This window comes from Triplophysa rosa, linkage group LG7 (assembly GCF_024868665.1).
Source record: "Triplophysa rosa linkage group LG7, Trosa_1v2, whole genome shotgun sequence".
Classification (NCBI taxonomy): Eukaryota; Metazoa; Chordata; class Actinopteri; order Cypriniformes; family Nemacheilidae; genus Triplophysa; species Triplophysa rosa.
In genome coordinates, this window is record NC_079896.1 from 971,885 (window position 1) to 994,564 (window position 22,680).

Genomic DNA, 22,680 nt, shown 5'->3' on the forward strand with positions numbered 1-22,680 from the left:
GAGAGAGAGAGAGAGAGAGAGAGAGAGAGAGAGAGAGAGAGAGAGATAGCGTAACTAAACTGTACCTCTACAGCACATATCTGTAGGTAAAGCAGAACCATATGCAAAGTTTGGGGAATAAATTAGTCAGGAAATTCAACAAATATATTTTTTGACTTTACGATTAATTTTTATTTGATTGATTTTAGGATTGTTGGACACAAATAATTTCTTTTAATTATGATTTATTTAGCTGAATTTTAATGCGTAGTCTTGAGACTATAATTAAGTATTTCAAGAACGGTTTGATTTGGATGGTTATATGGCATGCAGTTTCCTCATAAATATATTTTTAATTTTCTTCACTCTTACCCCCTTATTCTCCAAACTTTGCATATTGTTCCCCTTTACCTACAGATATTTCACGAGTTCGCCTATGCAGATAATAATTATAATGCAGGGTATAAGGTATGCGTGTGTGGCGTGCTGTCCGGGGAGAGGGCTCAAAGCCCGAACCCAACCCAGAGTTGTCCTGCAGGAGCAAAACGTGCTCGTGGTGAGGAGCTTGGAGATTGTAGAGAGAATGCTGGTAAGACGGCTTGTCTATTTGTAGAAAGCGTCTCTTGTGCTAATAGGGTAGATGCTGTGATTGCTGATAGCGGACCAGCCGGGTTGATGATCTGCTCATGCTCCTCCCGAACTTAGTTAATTAAAACATCATTTACTGTAGAGGTACATTATTGATACAATTAGTTACACTGTAAATCCTGTTTAATTATGCGGTTCATTGCGGGCCGTAATCTAAAGCGTTACCAAATAAAGACACGAAGAAAGAGAGGAAGGTTGTAAGGAAAACAGTTGATTTGCATAAAAGTGTAAAAGGATGAGATAAATAAAGTCATATGAGGTCTTCACACGTGTTCTTGAATTTTAAAAGTGACACTCACGCCATACAATTATACATCAGACACAACATTGATAGTAACTGACATCTGAGAAAGATTCTTTTCACTTCACACAGGTGCTTTTCCTCTCACCAGTAAGATCTCAATGCATCCGAGGATGTACATGGCTCCAGCGTATGTGGTGCCCAGATAGAAACAGATCCCGACGGCTCCGCCAAACTCAGGACCCAGAGACCGAGAGATCATATAATATGAACCTCCAGCTGTTCACAACACACAAACACACAATTCAATACATCCAACAAAATCAACAACACTCTTTCATCCATTAAAGCTGCGTTTTGGCTTTTCATTACAACCCCTTGAAGTAGTTTTTGTTAACGATTAGCGGAACATTTAAATAAGATGCGATACAAGTGGTACAAGATTTCGTGTTGTGATGTTTTCTCCTTAAAACAAGAAAAACAATCTAGGACTAATTTAAAAGAAAGAACAACGTTATTTGAATATGATCTTGTTTTAAGCCAAAAAATCCAAGCAAATGTTTAATTTTCTATAAATATAATTTTGCTTATTAAGTTATTAGACTGCCTCTTGTTTTGGATGTTCAGATAATTGTGTTGCAAAAGACAGAAACAGCGAATGAGAAAATGTTAAAATAATGAAAGTTATTTGTGAGACTAATGTATTTAGATAATGAACAAGAGTGTAAATCTAACAGAAAAACAATAACAACCTCAAACGAAGTGACACGAACATGACTTTCAGTTATGTTCCAGTTTCGTCTCTCTACGCCGCTGGCTTTTTGAACACAAGTGATGATGGGTATTTTAGTGTTTAGCATCAATATAACAGAGATAACAACAGTGCTGAAAAAATAACACAGCATGCACAATACATCCCATAAATACAACTTCCTGATTCGTTCCGGCTCTTTTAACACTGGAGGGATAATAGCAGCGTATGGCTGATAAACAGAAAGCCTGTAATTTCATCTCACCATTGCTCTCCTCCAATCAGAACACGAGACTGAAGTGATGATTAGAACTCAACGCACTCATTGGATTGTCCAGACATAAATACAGCTTTGAGGATATTGCTGTCTGGTCGTAGAGTTACTGTTGCTAGGGTGACCGCTTCCTGTTGCCGAGACAACACACACACACACACACTCGCGCGCGAGTTAAGCTCTATCAGGGACGGACTTACCAGGTACGACGCCGTTGGTGGCGATAGCACTCATGGAGATCGCCGTGAGCATCGTCTGGAAAATAAAAGAGGAGCGATGAGAGATTTCCAGGCTAGAAACAAGCAGCAGATGGAAGATCAAATCAAGCGTACTTTCCAAATAATTCCATATCAGGATCAAGGTTGTTGTTGTGGGAAAACAACATGTTTAGAAGAAAAACTGGATCTGGAATAAAGAGATCAAGACGTCTGTGGATGTTTTAACACCCATTAGATGAAAAATGTCAATCTGATCACCGAGAAAATGCCAGAACACACTCATTTATTATGTTTGTAGGTTGATTGTGAAACAGCCGGCAGTGTTTGGTCTTGATGTGTAGTCACTAGTCAGGACAGATCACCTTCATTAAAGCAGTTTAATAGAAGCTTGTGTGACTGAATAAATGTGACGGTGTTCGAAACCTCATCTCTCGCTCATAAAACCTGTTTTAAGTCAGCTCGCTATTGTCTCACTAAATGCAAATGTGCCTATTTTGGAGCAGAGAGAGAGACAGCACTGAGACACAGAGGAACACAGCATGTGTGCTTCTTTAGACCCAAACGATAAAGAGAGAGAGGGAGAGAGATGATGATATTTCTTATTCATATTCAACAGCGTCTTTAGCCTTAAAAGGGAGACGAGAGAATAGCGCTGTCTGCTTAAATGCAGTTTTAAAGTTTGAAATGAATCAAAATAAAAATTCATCACAATATCAAAAATTATCATCACAAAAATACAAATCGCTTTAATAAACTTGATCGCTCAGCAGCCTTTAAAACAATGATCTGTTCCACGCAACGGAGAAGCTCGGGCAGACACCCGCTTTACTTTTCACAGGCTTCACTTGACCGAGCATTTACTGATTTATTCCTCAACAAAAACATTGTAAACAACATGAACATTATGATGATACACCGACCTAAGTGTCTATATTGTCTTTGTAATATTAAATGCAGTCTACTTTATTAAGCGGTCTGCGTGAGCTTGTTCAAACAAATCTAAATGATAAAAAACTTTCTCAGACTTTAAAAAACATTAACGATTAAGTCATTTTTGAGTTCACATTTTTTTGTACGAGTTAGACTTTAAGATGGGGTGTCATGCTATGTCATGCATTCTGACTTCTTCACACTGTCAAACGAGCTGGCTTCTCATGCTTAACATGGTCGACTTGTTAAAAAACGAGTTGGACGTATGACGCAATATTTCTGTACTTGATACAGTCCCCCAGCACTCCAACTTGTTTCGGAAAGTTTTTTCTAATTCTGGATCCCTGTGTCGTCACAGGCGAGCCCGCCCACGAGCCAACCGACGAGCGAGACCCGCTTACCATCAAGGTTATCTGCGCTGCAGCTCGTTACTCTTGCGATAGTAAAGTTTAGGTGTGTGTGTTTGTTCACGGCATTTCAGTGACGGATGTTATATAAACGCTGGATATAACGCTGGATTTGCAGATGGTTTGAAACTGATAGATGGCGCAGTCTCAGCGCTAAAAGACGCCGGACGACGGGCAGTCGTGGCCTAATGGTTAGAGAGTGGGACTCGTGACCAGAAGGTTGCCGGTTCGATCCTCAGGGCTGGCGGGTAACAACTGTGGTGCCCTTGAGCAAGGCACCTGACCCCTACTTGCTCCCCGGGCGCTGCAGTGATAGCTGCCCACTGCTCCGGGTGTACGTGTGGTCACCACTTGCTGTGCGTGTGTTCACTACTCTCTGGATGGGTTAGAAGCAGAGGTCACATTTCGGGTATAGGTCACCATATCTGACTAATAGGTCACTTTCACTTTCACTTTTGACATGAACCGCATGCGGTAAGTGAAACTAAGTCATACGTCTGTGTTTTGTTGACAATCGGCGTGTACGTGCATAATGTACAAAACAGGAAGGGATTAATGTGATGATGCGTTGTGTGCTCGTGCTGTAGTTCCATCCCACTCTCCCCACTAGTCCCGCCTCCAGCAGCTCCTGTTTTTACTGAAATAATGGTACAGCTGTATCTCTCTTTTATAAATGTGATCAAACTAAATACTCTTCCAAGATACGACGTATGCAATATTACTGTACAGGCACTCAAGATTAATATGAGATTGGCAGAAACTGCCTGTGTTACCCCATCTTTAATCCGGGGTTAATTTTTTCTCCCATCTTAACAAGTTTCAAATAGTTTTATCTTCAAACGCCGCGACTGAGAGCTGATTCATTTCCACACAAACAGTCTGACATCAATCCACGGACAGCATCTGAAACCTCCATATGCTAATCACATGCTGAGAACACGCTCTGATTGGACAGTTTAGAGCACCGGCTGCTCGAGTCAGTCTGCGCAGCCAATCACACCATCTGCCTTCAACAGAGTGAGCCAATAACATCGAGACAGATACTGTGACAACCAAACCAAAGGCTTAGAGACGAACGCTCGACCGATGAGGAATGGCCATTTATACATTTGACAATGATGTTTTTGTTTGACGTTCATTGAAATATCTGCAATTCAATATTACACAGCAGAAATGCTCGAGGATTGTGTTTTGAAAATGAAACGTAAATGGGCGTGTGGGGAGAGGGGCGGGGCAATCACCTGTCAGTCACCAAAGATGTTGTTCCGACAAATATAATAGCTGGGATAGAAATAAAATGTTGTTTCTTTCTTTTAAATGTAACTGAATGCACTATTATATAGATCAGATCGTAATTTTGTCCACCTAGATTGTATTTTATATATATCGATTATGATTTAAAATACAAGTATACACACACAATCAATCTAAAAAGCATAAATGATAAATGTTTTTTTACAAACAACAATTTTTAGGATTTCTCTGATGTTTTAAAAGAATCAACATCTTCTTTTGTTGCCACGAGAAACAGAATGCAATGAAAAGATGACAGATCATCTGAGATGATATTGATAACGGAACAGACCGCTGTACATTTAAACCAAACACACACACATTAAAGCTATTACCTTACATAGACTGAAAGTCATTGAGATGTGCAGATCATACACAATCACACACACACAATTTCCGTCTCAGTAGACGTTCTGGAACTTATTTTGAAGGATTATGTAAAGACTCGGTTATTTTTGGAGGTCTTTGATGGCGGTGGCTTTTCAATTTTTGTGTACAGTCTGAATTAGACATTACTCTCAAAATATCTTCCAGTTTTCATCACGTTTGATCATGTATGTTAAGATGAACCTCAGTGTTTTCTAGCACGGTGCTTTCAAAACGCTGACCTGAAACCTGCCGTGTCTTCCATGTTTCGCTTCTGTACATGTAGTTTGTGCTTTTAGCTTTATTGTGCTTGCGTGAAAGCATCCAGATGCAATATAAATGCTTGTTTTGTGTGCTGTCGGCGTCTCAGCGTACAGCAGAACGTCTGAATCTCCAGCGCATTAAACCACGACACGCCATTGAACGAGAAGCTTTTTTACGAACCGCTGGAGATGCACAGAAAGCTTTTCCCGTCTTACTAGTCAACAGGAGAAAATCAGCGTCAGAACTCTAGAATCTGTGTAGTAACATTCGTTTTACTGTTTTAGGAATAATAAAAAGGGAAAAAGGTCATATCGTAACCCGTCTTTAGAATCACATTTAGAATTGAGAATCTAGGTTGCACAAACACGCAAATGACACGCTAACAATGAGAGTGCATGTGATGTGATGCATGAATATGTGCTGCAGGAGACGTGCACGCTCACAAGAGAGATCTGCACATTCCTCAGAGAAAGACGTTTCGACTTGTCGAGTGAGAAATGCATATTCAAAACCAATAGAAACGATATATAGCTGCATTGAATGCGATGATGTCAGCTGCATGCGTGTGTGTGCGTGTGACTTACCGTGGAGCAACACATGAGGACAATGACGAAAGCTTCGATGACCCCTCCGATGCCCACCATCCAGGTCATCCTCAGAAACAGAATGACTCCCAGAATGTTCTGCAGACAGGGCAGATAGACGCCCATCAGTGTACCCATCCGCGGAGCCTGCAGTCAACACAAACACGAGTACAACATTGTTATCTGATTTAATAAGTAATCAGTAATCTTTAGCTTTCATTCCTAATGTAAAGCAACCAGTACATCATTTAGCGTGTTTGTGCATGCGTGTTTTACACTCTTTTTACAATCTTTCATGTGATTCATACAAATAAAGAAACTGAATCCAGAATTCCTACAGTCATGGAAAAGCTGGAAATGTCAAATATATTCTGACTTTCAGGACTGGAAAAGAAATGGTTAAAAAATGTTAACCGTGTTAATGAATGAGTAGGATAATTGGTGAATATCATTTTTTACAATTATAAAAAATATCCATATATCTGTCCACGAAATGAAGAGAGTTCATATCTACATTCATTTCAAGAGATACACCATCAAATAAAAACCTCCCACACCCAACCCAAGCTATAGTATAGATAATACAAATATATACGATAACATTTAGGGGTGCACTCTCTTGCCCAGTCAAATAACACCTGGCAACCACTCAGAACACCATAGCAACACCACGGTAACCATCTAGAAAACCTTAACAGCATCATAGTAACAAAAAAATCCACTCGTTCACTCATTCACTATTCCCTGTATAGCGAATGCTAAATAGTCCACTGTATGGGGAAGAAGTGAATGAAAATGAGTGAATGATTTCGGACACTGACGTAATATATCCTGCGTCTGACAGTACTGTCGCGGACATACGTCATAACGCTTATATTACACCTGCGTGGCTTTATGGATTGTGATGTAAAAAAGTAGATTTTCACCTTATTTGTCACCTTTATTGTAATAGTTTATAATAAAGAGGAAAAAAACAACTGATTGTCACGTTTATTTACCATAACGTTTATTTATAACGTTAAATAAAATTATTTAATATATTTAAAATGAAACGCTACTGTACCATAACATTCATTTAATGTTTATTTTAAGTAGAAAATAACTGTCAACAAGAACAAACACAAGTGTATAAACGTACATTAGTGGTCACTTTCCACCAGGTGATTCTAATCAAACGGTTATTTCATGCTGTATCGCGCTGGGAAATATCGGATGTACACTCAAAATCAGAATGCACTGTGGGTAAAAAGTACTGAACGAATGTAGAGAATTAGTTTTTCACTCAGAATTCGGACATTAAAATGGCGGACACCCGATATAGTGCACTATATAGGAGACAGGGAGCGAATTAGGACACAGCTTATGTATTTTTTTGTATTACAGTATTAATATAGAAGCATGAACTACACAACTGTAAATAAGTACAAACTCTCCTGACTGGAAACACAACAGCATCCAAGAATAGACACTCAGTGTAAATGTGTTTAAATGTCTATAATTCATTTCAAGGGCTTTCAGAGAGATAGGGCGAGCTAATGTGATGTACAGAGAGAAAGTGTGTGTGTGTTGTGTTGGATAAGAGCAAGCGACGGTAATTACTTACACACACTGAGTAAAGGTGTGTCAGAGTGATAAATGACAGAGAGAGAGAGAGAGAGACACACACACACCCAAAGAAAGAGGTACGCTGCGCCCCAATTCGCCTACTCATATTATGCCCTTAAAGTATGCACTGTTTTTGTTATGGAAAAGTATATACATTTTAGTGCGTAGCAAAACTGTATGCGCCTTCACATACTAACGCGAAAAGTGGTTGTGTTGCCAAGACGACACTGTGATCCTTAACTGTCATGAAAATCAAAATACAGCTCATCCTTGCATTTAAGTATTTATTCATCAAATCTTTTAGTTCATTTTATTAATGCAGTGTAGCGTCACTAAACCCCGCCCTCTCACGGTGAGTTGTGGGTAATATCAGTCGTTAAGTGTCCATGGATTCACACTTCGAATTTTCACCGGAAACAGTAGACCATCCGGGTACTTTGAGGATACTCGTTTCAGCATACTATAATTTGGGACACACTCATTCTATTTGTGAATACTATTTAAGACGGATAGTATGAGAATTGGGACACAGCAAGAGCTTCCCTCATACACACACACACACACACACACACACACACTGTAAAAAAACAGTAATTTTACAGATTCTCCACGTAAAATGTTTTTACAGATTTTTTATGTATTTTTTAAAATACGGTCAAAAACTGCAGTTACAATTTTTTTTTAATTCGCAGGGAAAACCTGCTATTTTACAGTTTATTCCTGGCGCCCCAGCTGCGGCCAGCTGCCAGAAAATTACCGTTTGTTTAAACAAGATTTCTTTTTTTACCGTTTATTTTTGAAATACGGTCCAAAACTATAAAATTACAGAACAAGACAACACATTTACAAGAAAAAATATATATCCTTTTATCCTATAAATTTCTAGAAAAAAATACGGTATAGTTCTGTTTTTCCAGTTTACAGAAAATTTCCAGAAAAATACAGAAATTTCCATATTTTGTTTCGTGTGTAAAGTGACTCTCGTGTGTTTTTCTGGTGTTGTTTGTACTGGACACATCTATATTAAAGATATATTGCAAATATATTCATCGTCAAATGTAACCAAATCGTTTATTTCACATTGACATGATAAGCATTGTTTATACTGTAGCTTGATGCTTATAAACAAACACACCTTCACTGAGCCAATACAGCACTGAAACACATCCCATCTCTCCTCAAGGACGCTGCCAATAAAATGCAATTATCCCAATGTCCAAGAAGGGTCACGTAGAGGAAACTCGGTTCACCAAGCAGGACGAACACACAGATGGGGATACGGCAACATGACAGAGATGTGCTGGATGACTGCTAACACACACACACGCATGCACGCACGCACGCACGCACGCACACACACACACACACACACACGCGAGCGCACACACACAGCGCCAGCAGATGGCAAACTGGGAAACAAGACTTTTAATTAAATTAACCTGAACATAAATAAGACGTCCTGAATAATGCATGCCATTAAATTCAATATCAGCCATGCAAATGCAAATTCTGTGTGGGATAATTTGATTTTTGAAGCAAGGATTAATTTCAGACTGAATGTAATCTAATATAATGTCACGTCGAAACAACAGAAAAACAATAATTACATTCTGTGATAAGGCAAACCTCACACATCTGTGACACGTCACACTAAACACCTTCAAGAACACCGAACAACAGTTTTCTTAAGCTATTATACCGTTTTTAAGTTAATGTCTCAAGCTGCGTGTTATATCGTATCGTTACAATTATATTACATCATTTACATAAACAAGACAGACATAAGAATCTGTGTGTTAAACATGAGAATAAAACCAGAGATGACTGACAGTCCTTCTCTATCATTTCTTGGGTTGCTTTGCTCCGTCAGGTTTGGATCGATATCCACAGACACTTCATCAAACCACAAATGAAAACAGCCGCAGTGTAAAGTACATCTCAAACACATCTCCATTCACGTAAACACAGATAACACATGATTCTGAAGAGCCTGAAGAGCTAACCACACTCGACCACACGAGAATGTGCGCAGTTCTTTTCATTAGAAATAACAAGAGAAACAAATGAGAGTCTGGAGGTGTAAATGAATGTAGATTGTAGAGGTCAAAACATCTGGATTTGATGAGAAATGTTTGAGTTCACGTTGAGATCTTCGATCAGATTGACTTTTGATTGCAGACGAGACAAATCTGAGCTCAGTTTGACACATCGTTGACATCTCTTCTCAAACTAATGACAGACACATTTGTGACATTTCTGAGAAATATTTGAGATGCAGATGAGACTTAAGCAAAAGTTTTCATTTGCTCTACATAAAAATAAACTGAGATCTCATCTGTGATTTTTCTTTTTTATGAGGGCGGGCATTTGGCGTGACTACAAAAGTGATTTTAAAAGTTATGACATTTTCTGTGCAGTCCATTTAACTTTTTTTTATTATGCAAATGTATCGAATTTGCATGTTTTAATCATTAATTATTCATTTCTACATGTCAGAGTTTCATTTTCATAAAAGGAGGACGCTTTCAGTATTCATACTCTCTTGAATGAGTTCAGTCCAGCTCTCTCTCTCTCCGTGTGTCTGTGAGGACAAACACACACACACACACACACACACACACACACACACACACACACATGCATGCACAAACACACACACGCACGCACAAACACACACACGCACGCACACACACACACACACACACACACGCACACACACGCAGACACACGCACCGCGACGCACGCACCGCACGCACGCACCAACACCACACAACACAACGCACAACGACACCGCCCACGCGCACACACGCACACACACACACACACGCACACACACACGCACACACACGCACACACACGCAGACACACGCACGCACGCACGCACGCACGCACGCACACGCACACACACGCGCACACACACGCACACACACGCAGACACACGCACACACGCACACACACACAAAGAGAGAGAGAAAGAGAGAGAAAAAGGGACCCCAGGAGGAGAGCGGATCATCTTTGCCATTTTGACATCTTTCTCTTAATGTTAATGTGTGTTGTCAGATTTACAGTCTGTGCCCTGCGGTGTCGTTGCACTTCTGGTATTCCTCATCTCAATAATGTCTTTCATGCATTCATATTTCCAGCTTTCTACTCGATGACAGCAAACAAATGAATCCTGTATATTTCATCCTTTCATGTTAGAATAAAACCCCCCAAAACAACAGCCGGACAATGAATATCACGATACAGAAGCACAAAATCTACTTTTACCACTACACTGCATTTCTTTCTTTTTAAGATTTCTTTTTGGCATTTTGCCTTTATTCGTAGAGTTTAGTGAGAGCGAGGACGGGAAGCGGAAAGGACCACGAGACGGGAATCGAACGTGACGACTACACTGCATTTCCATACTAGTATTAGTAATGTTGGCAAGTACAAGTATTGTAATTCCTTTACTTAAACCCCCCTGGGTTTTTATTTGACTTAGGCCTGCAAGCAATCACTTGGCAATACCATAGCAACCATCCAGTTCACCCTAGCAACCGCACGGCATCACAGCGATGCTCTGAACATCTCGCTTTGTAGAAACAAATTTCTCGTGGGCAAAAAACAGAAAATGTAAAGTGCAGTATTATTGATATCATGTAAATTTTGTTTCAGTCGGTAAAGTGTCTTTTCATTCACTGTGTGGAAGCTGAAACACAACAAAATGATGAAAACAGAGCAGCATGATAGAATAAGAGTTTTGCTCATAAAACGGGTGTCACGGTAAGATTATACCTCATCTTTTATTACAATAACACCGTCGCATGACTGAAAGGAATGTTTCTGTTCCATGTGACGAAATCCATAAATAAAAGCGAGCTCAAAAAGTGTGTTTCTCATTATAATCGCAGAAGTCTGCTGCCCGTGAGGCGTCTTGATATTACAACACACTGAGTGAGATGTGTTACATACTCATCTTTGTGATGAAACTGCTGTCGCTACGGAAACAAGAGTTTAGATGTAGTCAGTAATAATAAGGCACCTGATTTATTAACCATCGTACTATGGTAATACCATGGTTTGTGTGTACTTCTCACTTTCCTACTGCGGTTGCTAAAATGAATGTACCATGGTAGTACTATAGTAACCAGAATACGACACTAGTACTGTACCGTTTTTTGGATTGACTGACGGATGGATGTGCATGTGATATTTGCGTGTTTGTCAGTCTCAGCGTGTGTCAGCGAGTGTTGCTTTGACACCAGCAGGATGAATTTGGCTCTCATGATCAAAACCGCAGTGACGTGTAAATGCGGTGAGAAAGTCTGAATCAACAACGATTGGCAGTGGTCACTTCTCGTGTGTGTGCATCTGGAGCAGGTGTGTGTGGTGTCCCGTGGGTGTCTCAGACTGTGAGGATGTCAGGTAAAGGCAGCAGAGAGCAGATGCCCAGTGGACTCATGGGATAGCTGTTGGAGGACTCTGACGGTGAGCCTCAGGTGTCTGGGTCTCGTGTGACATCAGCTGTTCAGACTATAAAACCATTGACATGAACACCACACCACACCCGTCCTACAGCTGGAGACACACATCACACTGATGGAGGAAGAACAATGGTGCGTTGAGTGAAAGAGGATGTTCATCTACAGCGTATATTATAACATTGTTTCACTCGACAAAATAGGAATAGTTCAAATGACATTTTAACCTTTAAAACGAAAATTCTGTCATGGTTTACTCACCCTGTTGTCATTTTAAAGCTGTGTGATTTCTTTCTTCTGATAAACACAAAAGAAGATATTTTGAAGAAAGTTGGCAACCAAAAACCATTGACAGAATTTTCATTTTGAAGGAGAACAATCCCTTTAAATGCTTTCTCATTTGTAAGGTACTAATTGTGTTTTTTAATGTCAAATATCTCTTTATGAATAATATTAAAGGAACTAGTATTATTATCCAAAAATAATAATTCTGTCATCATTTTCATTTTCTCGCCCTTGAGTTGTTTCAAACCTGTATACATTTTATTGTTATCCTAAACACAAAAAAGGATATGTGGAAGAACGTTTGTAACCAAACAGTTCTGGGTCACCTTTGACTACCATAGTAGGAAAAGAAACTACAATTGTAGTCAATGGTGACCCAAAACGTTTTGGTTTCCCACATTCTTCAAAATGTCTTCTTTTGTGTTCAACAGAACAAAGAAATGTATACAGGTTTGAAACAACTTGAGGGCGAGGAAATGATGACACAATTTTTATTTTTGGGTGAACTGACCCTTTAATATCTCTTCAATTGGTTATTGTGCGTGCGTGCGTGTGTGTGTTCATGGTGCACGTCTGCGAGTGATCCAAAAAGAGCATATGGCCTCTGTACCGACCACATGTCCCCCCACACACCCCTCCCGGGACATCTGATAACCTCTCATTATGAGACAAAAACGACTTCATACGACTGTGAAAACTCTGCTTATTATCAACACAAGCATCAGAGCAACACAACGTTGAACGTGATGCGAGGGATTCATAGCACACCCATATGCTGTTGCTAGGCTTTGGAGGAAGCACAAGTGATCCAACACGAATGATGTGGGACAAGATCTTCCCTTAAAAAATCACATTTGCTTGATTGATTCATTGTGCGACTGCACTTGTTTTTGTACTTATTCTACATAACTGTTTTGCGCGCTCTTACAGCCGCCAGTCATTCACTATTATAAATACAGTAGATGAGTCGTTTTTGCACATGAATGGTTTCGAATAAATATCTTCAGTATATATTGTGCGTCCCGCGTCTGTGAAGATGGAAACCAGAGTTTGAGACTGAAGATGAAGTGATCGCGTGGGGTACGAGGGGATATTTGCTGCTGTGGATTGACCCTCTCAAAATGGATGCTGACTGGAGAGCGGCTGCTCGGCGGGCGAGCTAATGAAGTTGAAGTCGCCGTGAGAGACGAGAGGAAGATTATCACTCTCTTCTCAATCATGTTGAGAGGACGAATCCAATTCAACTCCCATTTACCTGTTTTACTCCAATTTCCATCTTCAGATTACAAGTTTAGATGATTGCATCTAAAGGACGACAACATGCGTTCTGGACATTCTGACTGCAGGAAACATCTGCGGCGATTGTAAAAGTACAAGAGAATGAGATCTCTGTAATATCAACATTTGTTCTTCTAGACATGAATGAGATTAAATGAAGGACAAATGAAAACTTTCTTTTAAGTCTCATCTGCGTCTCGGATATTTCTCCTGAGAGAAAGAGTCAGAAATGACAGAAATGTGTCTGTTGTTAGAGTTTGAGAAGAGTTGTCAACAGTGTGTCAAACTGAGCTCAGATATGTGTGTCAAGTCAACATTATCGAAGATCTCAATATCAACTCAAATCCAGATTATTTGACCTCTACAATCTACATTCATTTACACCTCCAGGCTCTTCGTGCTCTTGTTTTATTTCTCCTGAGCAGTTTTTGAGGAAACCTCTGAGACTAAGTTGACCACTTCTGTGTGTGGACAGTGAATTGATTTCCATGTTTTGTGTTTGATGTGAGGTACCTTGACGGGTTTCTTCCGTGAGCCCTCGTTGTTCTCTGCCTCCTCGTGTTCTTTACTGCCCTGGGTGAGGTTGGAGTAGTTGGCCAGACTGCTGAGAAGAGACGACACCATGGGAATTGTGTCCATCTCCTCCTGCAAACACACAAACACAAACACTGTTAGAGAAGCAAACATTTAAAGAAAAACCACACATGAGATCTTAAGAGTTTCTCCGACAGCAATGACATCACAAAGAGAACATTCCTTATAATATTGTCTTATGTTTTATTAAGGTAAAAGTGTAGTGTCTGTTTGTAGAACCACAGTTTTACTGCAAATACCATTGTTACTACTGTACGCTCTTAAAAATAAAGGTGCTTAAAAGGTTGTTCACAGCGATGCCATAGAAGGACCATTTTTGGTTCCACAAAGAACCGTTCAGCCAAAGAACCATCTCTTTCTTCTGAAGCACTTTTTTTAAGAGCGTATCAAAAAAAAGACGTGGCTGGATGAACTTAATTTTAGTATGACACCCATTTCCACACAATTGAATAGGCCTATCTGAACTTAAATTCATCAACTCATTTTATTTAATTCCATGTAATTCATTTGTGTTAAACCAATTAAATGTGAATGCTTCAGTGTGACACTTTTTGAAAATAAACATATTTTTACCACATGTAAGGTAAACACAAATACAATAACACTTTAACAATTTTAAAATGTACTATCTAAATCCAGTCATTAGAGCAAAGCATGCTGGGAACTCAATCTGCTTTCAGTTAGTCAATGAAAATGATTCATGTTGTCCCAACACAAAAGGACTAAGTTATGTCAAAGAGTTGTCTATTTATGTCACTGTTACACATTGAAATTGTGTTTGAACAAGAAACCAATACAAATGTGTTACATCAAACTATATTGATTAAGTAAAACAAACAACCTTAAAAAAGCATTTTTCGAGAGAAACTTAGCACATTCTAAGAATTTTGTATTAGCACCTATTGTATTATTGCTCCTGTATGACATATGGCTTATTGCTCCCTGAACTCTCTGTAAGTCGCGTCTGCTAAATGACTAAATGTAAATGTACTCGCCCTCTTGTTATTACAAACTTGTACGACTTTCTTTCTTCCACAGAACACAAAAGAAGATATTTTGAAGAATGTTGCTAACTGGACCCAATTCACTCGCATTGGTTTTGTGTCAACAGGAGTGAACGGGAGCCGACGCTGTTTGGTAACCAACTTTCTTCAAAATATCTTCTTCTGCAGAAGAAAGAAAGTCAAACAACAGAATTTTCATTTTTGTGTGAACTATCACTTTAAAGTGAAGTAAAGCACATCATTCGACAGGACTCGGGTCAGTCATTTGTGTCATTTCTGTGGCTCTGTTCTCAATGTCCTTCAAACACTAATGACTCTGATTCATTACTGTCACATCCTTTTATTCACTTCATCACTAGAATTTCTCTGTATGTGTGTGTGTGTGTGTGTGTGTGTACCTCGAACAGGGCCATGTTCTTGCCGTCATACTGTTGGCTCTTCTCGGCATCGGTGCTGTTGATGAACGGGCTGCTCTCTTTGGGGTTCGAATCTCCTGTTAGTCAACAACAAGAAATAAACAAAGATTATTATAACTCTGCAAGACAACACCAGAGACTTATTAGTTATAGAGGACAGTTATATTTAGAGTCCGGATGACCGGGTTTGAGCGGTGATTGGGTGTCTCTCTCTCAACACAGCAGGGCTATTTGAAAGATTCTCTCTCTCTCTCTCTCGCTCCTGGAGAGCCAAATATGTGCCATGCTGCTCATTAGAAGTCTAGCTGCCCTAGTGAGGTTGCCAAGAAAAGAAACAGAAGCTGCCAACATCTAGGTTAGAAAACAGAGAGTACTCCGTACTCCAGTGAAATAACCGAGAGAACACGTCTGTGAGATTTCATCGAATTCACCTTCTGCTCAATAAAAGTTCAGATCACAGGTTAGCCGTCTGATTCCAGTGTGATCTCCCATAAATCTGACATCCTCTGTGATGTCATCGACTCTGTGTGTGTGATGTGGAGGTTTGGCCGGCTGTCATTGCTTGACTGACGCTTCGGCCTCTGGAATATTTCAACACAGACTGTCAGACGGTCACACCGCACCGAGCCCAATCAAACACTTTAGCATTTACTCCTGTTTACATCACACCGACAGAGAGTCGAGAGAAACACACCACATTAAAATAAATCACAAAATATATTCTTTCCATTGAAAATACTGCAGAAAAGTGTGATTAATCATATCCATAAGATCAAATATATTCACCCCGCTGACGAAAACCAATAGAAAACATCACAGAAATTTGGGATTAAATAGTTATAATGGGAATTGTATTGGTTTTAAGGAAACTATAATGGTTTCTGTGGGTCTTGGTAATTGTGTTCACACAAAAAAATGTGTTGATCTTTTACTGGTTCAACTTAAAAATGTTTTCCTCAAAATATTAAGTTAATTCATATAAAAAAAATCTATTAACTTAAGGAATTTCTCGTTGAGTTGACTAATATTTTTAAATTGCATTAACTCAAAAGTTTAAGGCATCCAGGTAACTTATTTTTTTAAGTTAAATCAACAAAAAAATTACAGTGCAGGGCTGGTACACATAATAAAATATACATACACATAATAAAATACTGCTGGAATAAGACCCAAAAGACTCTACATAAAGCAATCCTGTAATGGTTTTACTGGTAAGCAGCTGATGGCTCATAATGGTTTTGTAACAGGAACGATTAGAAACCATACACATGTATACAGTATACACACACAGTACCGTAATCATGTGTAGTACGTTACATAAAGTCACATGACCACGTTAATGGTCAGTCCAAAATTATAAACGCAACACTTTTGTTTTTGCCCCCATTTTTCCTGAGCTGAACTCAAAGATCTAAGGCTTTATCTATGTACACAAAAGGCCTATTTCTCTCAAATATTGTTCACAAATCTGTGTTAGTGAGCACTTCTCCTTTGCCGAGATAGTCCATCCACATCACAGGTGTGCATATCAAGATGCTGATTAGACAGCATGATTATTGCACAGGTGTGCCTTAGGCTGGCTACAATAAAAGGCCACTTTAAAATGTGCAGTTTTATTTACGTCATAGCAAGAGCGCCTCCAAGTAGCTATTTAGCATCGCATTTCTTCCACTTTATTGCAATGGCAGTGGCACACCTTGTTAATATATTATCTTTGGCCTTTCCCATTGAGCGCACGTTTACTTCGATTACAGCGATCGCAAGTTTTGCATTACGTCATTTTAAATACTCTGATGCACAAAACCTCTTCAAGAAGCTTATTTTACTGGCATGTTGATGAACAGTAAAGCGAAAACTGGTGTGAGCCGCCAGTAACTTTACATTTATTCAATACACCATTTGTACAAGTGAATTCTGAGGCATGAAACACGGTGTTCCGGCTTCACAGCTGTTAAACGCTTTACGAAGCACAACATGTTCCTCGATCCGTCGGCCATCTACAGAGTCATTACAGAAAAGTGTGGCCATTAGCGGAGGTGATGTCACGCACGGAGAACATTGAACACAATGGATTTGATATGGACGTTACGGATCTGGTCATGGATCTGTACTGGAGTGGATAGTGTTAATAAATTCAGTTTCTGATAAACGCACACACATCGTAGAGCATGACAGAGTTCTCCGGTTTTATTCTGTATCAGGTTCACAAACTTATAGTAACTATTGGGATATAAATGCTACAGAAACAAACATAAATTCACCTGATATTGAAGCTGATTTATTCCCTAATATTTGATGCTTATGTTTGGGCTAACAGTGTAATTACTTGAGAACTTATTTCAATAAGTGACAAGTGATATCACACGTTGTAACTCATAAAGGTAAAATGCCGCAGGGGAAAGTTTTGCTCTTAATAAAAGGTTAATTTCTGCCATTGCTCATTATGACACGAGTCGCTGGTCATTTCCGATGGTTTATATCGGTGTGTGTGCGTGTGTGAGTGAGAGAGCCTCGAGTCATCACCTTTCATTTTTCCCTCTCACAAGCTCATCCCAACACAGCGGTGCTCACTGGAAACAGATTCAATCCAGCAAATAAATGATATCACCCATGCAATTTATCTGCATTGGTCACGTTCACCGATTCTGAGAAGACGTGGCGCTCGGGATGACTTCTTCACAAAGTCAAGAAGAAAAAACATCAATGCACCAGCCGGACTTGAAAAAGATCCATAGACACGACGACAATGACATCTTTCAAGTGTCATGACACAATGACAGGTATGCAGACGCAATCTTTCCTAAATAGTAACTGGCAACAGCTCAGTCTGGTCTCAGTCGTAGCTCCCAGTGAGCTGTTCACACACACTTTGTTGACAAACTTCACTTGTCAAATCACGATCTTCGTGTCGCAAGCGTTTTACATACTCTTTATGAATAGTTAGTATCCATTTTTGCCCCTTAAGCAATTTTAGGAAAAACTAAGTTGATCTTTACATGAGACACAAGTGCGAACTCCATCAAATCTCCTGAGCCGTGAAAGAGCAATAACATTCTCCTCTGGCTACGTAGCAACAAAACACAACATCATCAGTATGTTCACACGCTCTTAAAGCTTGTACACACCGGGACGATAATCGCAAGCAATTCATACCCAAACTATTTTCAGTGGCGATGGGCCGAATGAACGTGCAAATTCACTCCCTGACATAGATGGTGCTTAATGAACAACAGAAACACCCCGGTACACAAGGTGGCGCTGCGCAACTTATGCTTGTCACACAGAAGAAGAATTCATCTTGCTTCTTCTTCGTCAATGTGCGCTCGGCAAGACCGTTTTGTGCTTGAGTGCCACCAAGTCATGTTTTACTGTTAACTTCAGCAGCTCTCATTGGTTGATTGGCTCATTGGTCGGCTAGTTTTTAACGAGGCGCGACAAACAAAGAAAACGAGCCCTAAGTGTTTAAAACAGAATGAGGCTTTTACACCTAGTGTTTTGCACGTCAGTGTGCACGCTCACGTTGGCGCCCTTTGTTTGGTCACGAGGCGTTAAACGTCGACGATAAACACGCGCGATTATCGTTCCCGGTGTGGACAAGCCCTTACAGATAAAAATCGAGAAAAAATCTTTCAATCCACACTGACAGTCTCACAGACACCTTCACAGAGTATTTGCAGCAATGACCGCCATGATCTTGAGTTGTTCTATCGATCTCATAGACTAGACTGCACACAGAGCACAGCAGTCCCACCATCTGTTGCCCTTGACGACTGATCCCAGACCAGTTTAATCTCACCTCACATTGCGTTTGGTAAATCTGTGTGGAGAAGTCTTAATCCTGAAGGAGAGCTCATGTGTAAATGTGTCCAAACATCTTCAGGTGTTTAGGTTTAGAAACTAGCGTGCATTTGATGGGACGCTGGTCTGTGATGACACATCAATGTTTCATCATCGCTGGGATTTGGCGAAACAGGTGGTTTGCAGGTGTCACGTTATGAAGATGTTGTGACATTAAAGTCTAGCTGTGTCGAAGGGCTTTTGATTTTCTACTTGTTAAAAAAACTTTACAGATCATGTCGGCTTTACGGCGGTCCTCACTATACTGAAACTCTATTTTTGGTTTGTGTCAGTTTGAGAAAGATGACATGAAACATGACGAGAGAACCATCGTGTGAAATCTGCAGGAAGTGTTTCCAAAGGGCAGGTTTGTTGGCACATCAGGTTTGATTGAAATGGGCTGTCAAATCATCTCATCCGCCAAAAACACTGCAGGTGTTCACGAGGGCTGTGGTGGGTCAGTAAAAGTCTGTCTCTGTCTCTCTGACCTTCTCTGTGTCGGACAGTCCGTCAGTGTATTTTCTGGTAATTGCTGACAGTTCTGACGTTCTCATTTCACAGAGCGAACAGAAGAAATCACACAGGTGAATAAACAGAGCTGATGTTCGTCTGGATCAGTGAGAGCCCATGCAACCTTCACAACCTGTCTTGATCCTATAGTCTAAAAAACTTTTTTTTTCTCATTTAATTCAGCATCTTCACGTCATCACAAACTGACTTTGATGTGACGGTCAGAAGTTAAGGATCCAAAATAAAGGTGCCACAGAAGAACCTTTATTGTCTGAATGGTTCACAAAAGGTTCTTCAGATGATAAAAAGTAAGAAAGAGATGGAGCTTTGAAGAACCTTTGACTGAACGGTTCTTTGTGAAACCAAAAATGGTTCTTCTATGGCATCGCTGTAAAGAACCTTCTAAGCGTCTTTATTTTTAAGAGTGAAATATCAATTTACATCAAATGTTTCTCATAAAGTCTAATATAAAGTCTTTGAGGCATAAATGTTTGATATTATTTTGTAGATAAAACATAATTGTGCCAACTTATTAATTCCTTTTATTACAAAACAAACATAATGAAGGTTTATGAAATGGATGAGTTGAACCAAAAAAAGAGCCCGAATAGATGGAAATATTTCTGCAAAGTCTAGTCAAACACAGAAGACAATCAAATATAAGATAGTTTTGATTTTTTTTGATTTTTTAATCACAACATAATTCCCAAAGTTACATTAGTGTCAATCAATAGTCTTGATGAGTTTACTATTATCTTAAAATGTGTATAAAATAAAAATTAAGAATACGTTTGTGACCCAAAATGTTTGAACAGCATGATATTTGTAATTCACTCAATTTCAGACAAATATGAAAAATAAATTGTCTGAAACACCTCAGCAGTGCAATAACAGCTTTTTGCATAATAATGAAAATGAATTATTAATTTTGTTGCATTATACACATAATTACCAAATATATATATATATAATTAGAGTGAAACACTGCATATTTGCATGTATATAGTTTGACCACTGAAACGATCGTCTGTGAATGACTTCAGGTTAGGACCCGCTGAACGACAGCTCCATTAAGCTTTTAAAAGCATTCGTTTTCAGTGTGTGTGTGTAAACTGCACATTTTGTAATAAGACTGGCACTTCAAAAGGGCTGCTTGAACCCTGCGGAACGGCCTCGTCTCGCCTCGCTCCCATTTCTAGTCCTACAATATCACCTTTATTTCAAGATGAAGACAGAGTCTGACAGCTCATTCGAGCGCACGTGACCAGCAATGATTCAAGATCAAACACAGAGCAGATAAAGCCAATGAGGAATACAGCTGCATATCAAAACATATTCAATACATGTACATACTATTCAATATTCACACTAAATATTTTGTTTGGGAAGATAAAACATGGTTATCAGGAAAATGCCACTTCTTAGATACTATTGTGTATTATGTCCTCATCGAGAAAATGTCCAGGTCACATTTTACCCCAAAACATTTATTACTTTTTTAGGAATATAATTACATTTCTTGGACTTCAGATAACATGAGCTTTGAATGAATATACAAAATGCAAATTTTACAGTTATTACATATTGATTATAAACGATATGTAATCATCACTTCAACACTTTCTATGTTACTACAACACTTCTAATTTATCTTTAAAAAGCCTATTCTGGATTTGTAATATAAAAATTGGCCCTTTCTGTAAAAATCAAGTGCATTGTAAAAATCGCTATACAATTTAGGGCCAGATTTACTAAACAGGGCAAACATTTTTTTTGTTTGTTTTTTTTTGTTTTTTTTTGAAGTGTCGATGGCGCCGCGGATGGCTGCCTCGGTTTGGAGTGCTCTAGTACTTATGTCTTTTTTGTTTGTTTTTCCTGTTTTAAGCTACTCTTCTTTAATCACTTTTACCAGGGACGAATTGCTTAACATTAAGCAATGCCCTTCTATCAATCTTTTCCCTAATTTTGAAAATTCAGACGTCTTACTGGACATTTTACTCGGAGGAGCGGCAGCTCTGTACAAACGCTCTAAAAGACGCAAGCGGGGAAAGCGAGCGGGTGCGCTCGTCAGACTCCGACGACGCGGTTTTAGGACCCCGCTGCCGAGTATACACCTGGCGAATGTCCGCTCCCTTACCAAAAAAACGGACGAAATACTCTTACTCACCAGGACAAACAAAGATTTTTCCAACTCCGCTGCGCTGTGTTTCACAGAAACATGGCTCAATGACACCATACCGGACAGCGCGTTACATCTGCCGGGTTTTCAGCTGTTCAGAGCGGATCGCATTGCCGAGTCAACAGGGAAGACACGTGGTGGTGGATTATGTTTTTATATAAACGAAGGTTGGTGCAGAGATATAACAACACTGAAGAAGATGTGCTTTTCGTACTTAGAAGCGTTCTCTATCAACTGCAAACCTTTTTATTCGCCACGCGAGTTTTCCTCATTTATTCTCGTGAATGTTTACATTCCTCCACATGCTTGTGCGAGCGCGGCGCTGCAACAGCTGGCGGATTACATCACTGACACGGAGCAGCAACACCCGGATTCTCTTATTATTATTATTGGGGACTTTAACAGAGCAAACCTCTCCCGTGAGCTGCCAAAATACAGGCAGCATATCACATGCCCCACCAGAGACAGCAACATTCTGGATCACTGTTACACCACAATACGGGATGCATACCACTCTGTTCCCAGAGCAGCTCTGGGTCTCTCTGATCATT

At 39.6% G+C, this 22,680-nt stretch overlaps 1 protein-coding gene across 6 annotated transcripts in view; it reads right to left on the reverse strand.

Moving 5' to 3' along the window:
- slc12a5a (solute carrier family 12 member 5a) overlaps nt 1-22,680 on the reverse strand; it is a 126,007-nt gene that overhangs the window by 20,997 nt on the left and 82,330 nt on the right. For 5 of the 6 annotated variants that reach the window (XM_057338923.1, XM_057338921.1, XM_057338920.1 and 2 more), the window contains 5 exons: nt 15,586-15,680; nt 14,103-14,234; nt 5,956-6,102; nt 2,094-2,148; nt 1,017-1,147 (listed from right to left, as the gene is read on the reverse strand). In XM_057338923.1, the coding sequence (XP_057194906.1) occupies nt 1,017-1,147; nt 2,094-2,148; nt 5,956-6,102; nt 14,103-14,234; nt 15,586-15,680 (560 nt within the window). Of the gene's footprint in view, nt 1-1,016; nt 1,148-1,884; nt 2,074-2,093; nt 2,149-5,955; nt 6,103-14,102; nt 14,235-15,585; nt 15,681-22,680 lie in introns of those variants that run through there. The other variant, XM_057338924.1, reaches the window with a different exon arrangement.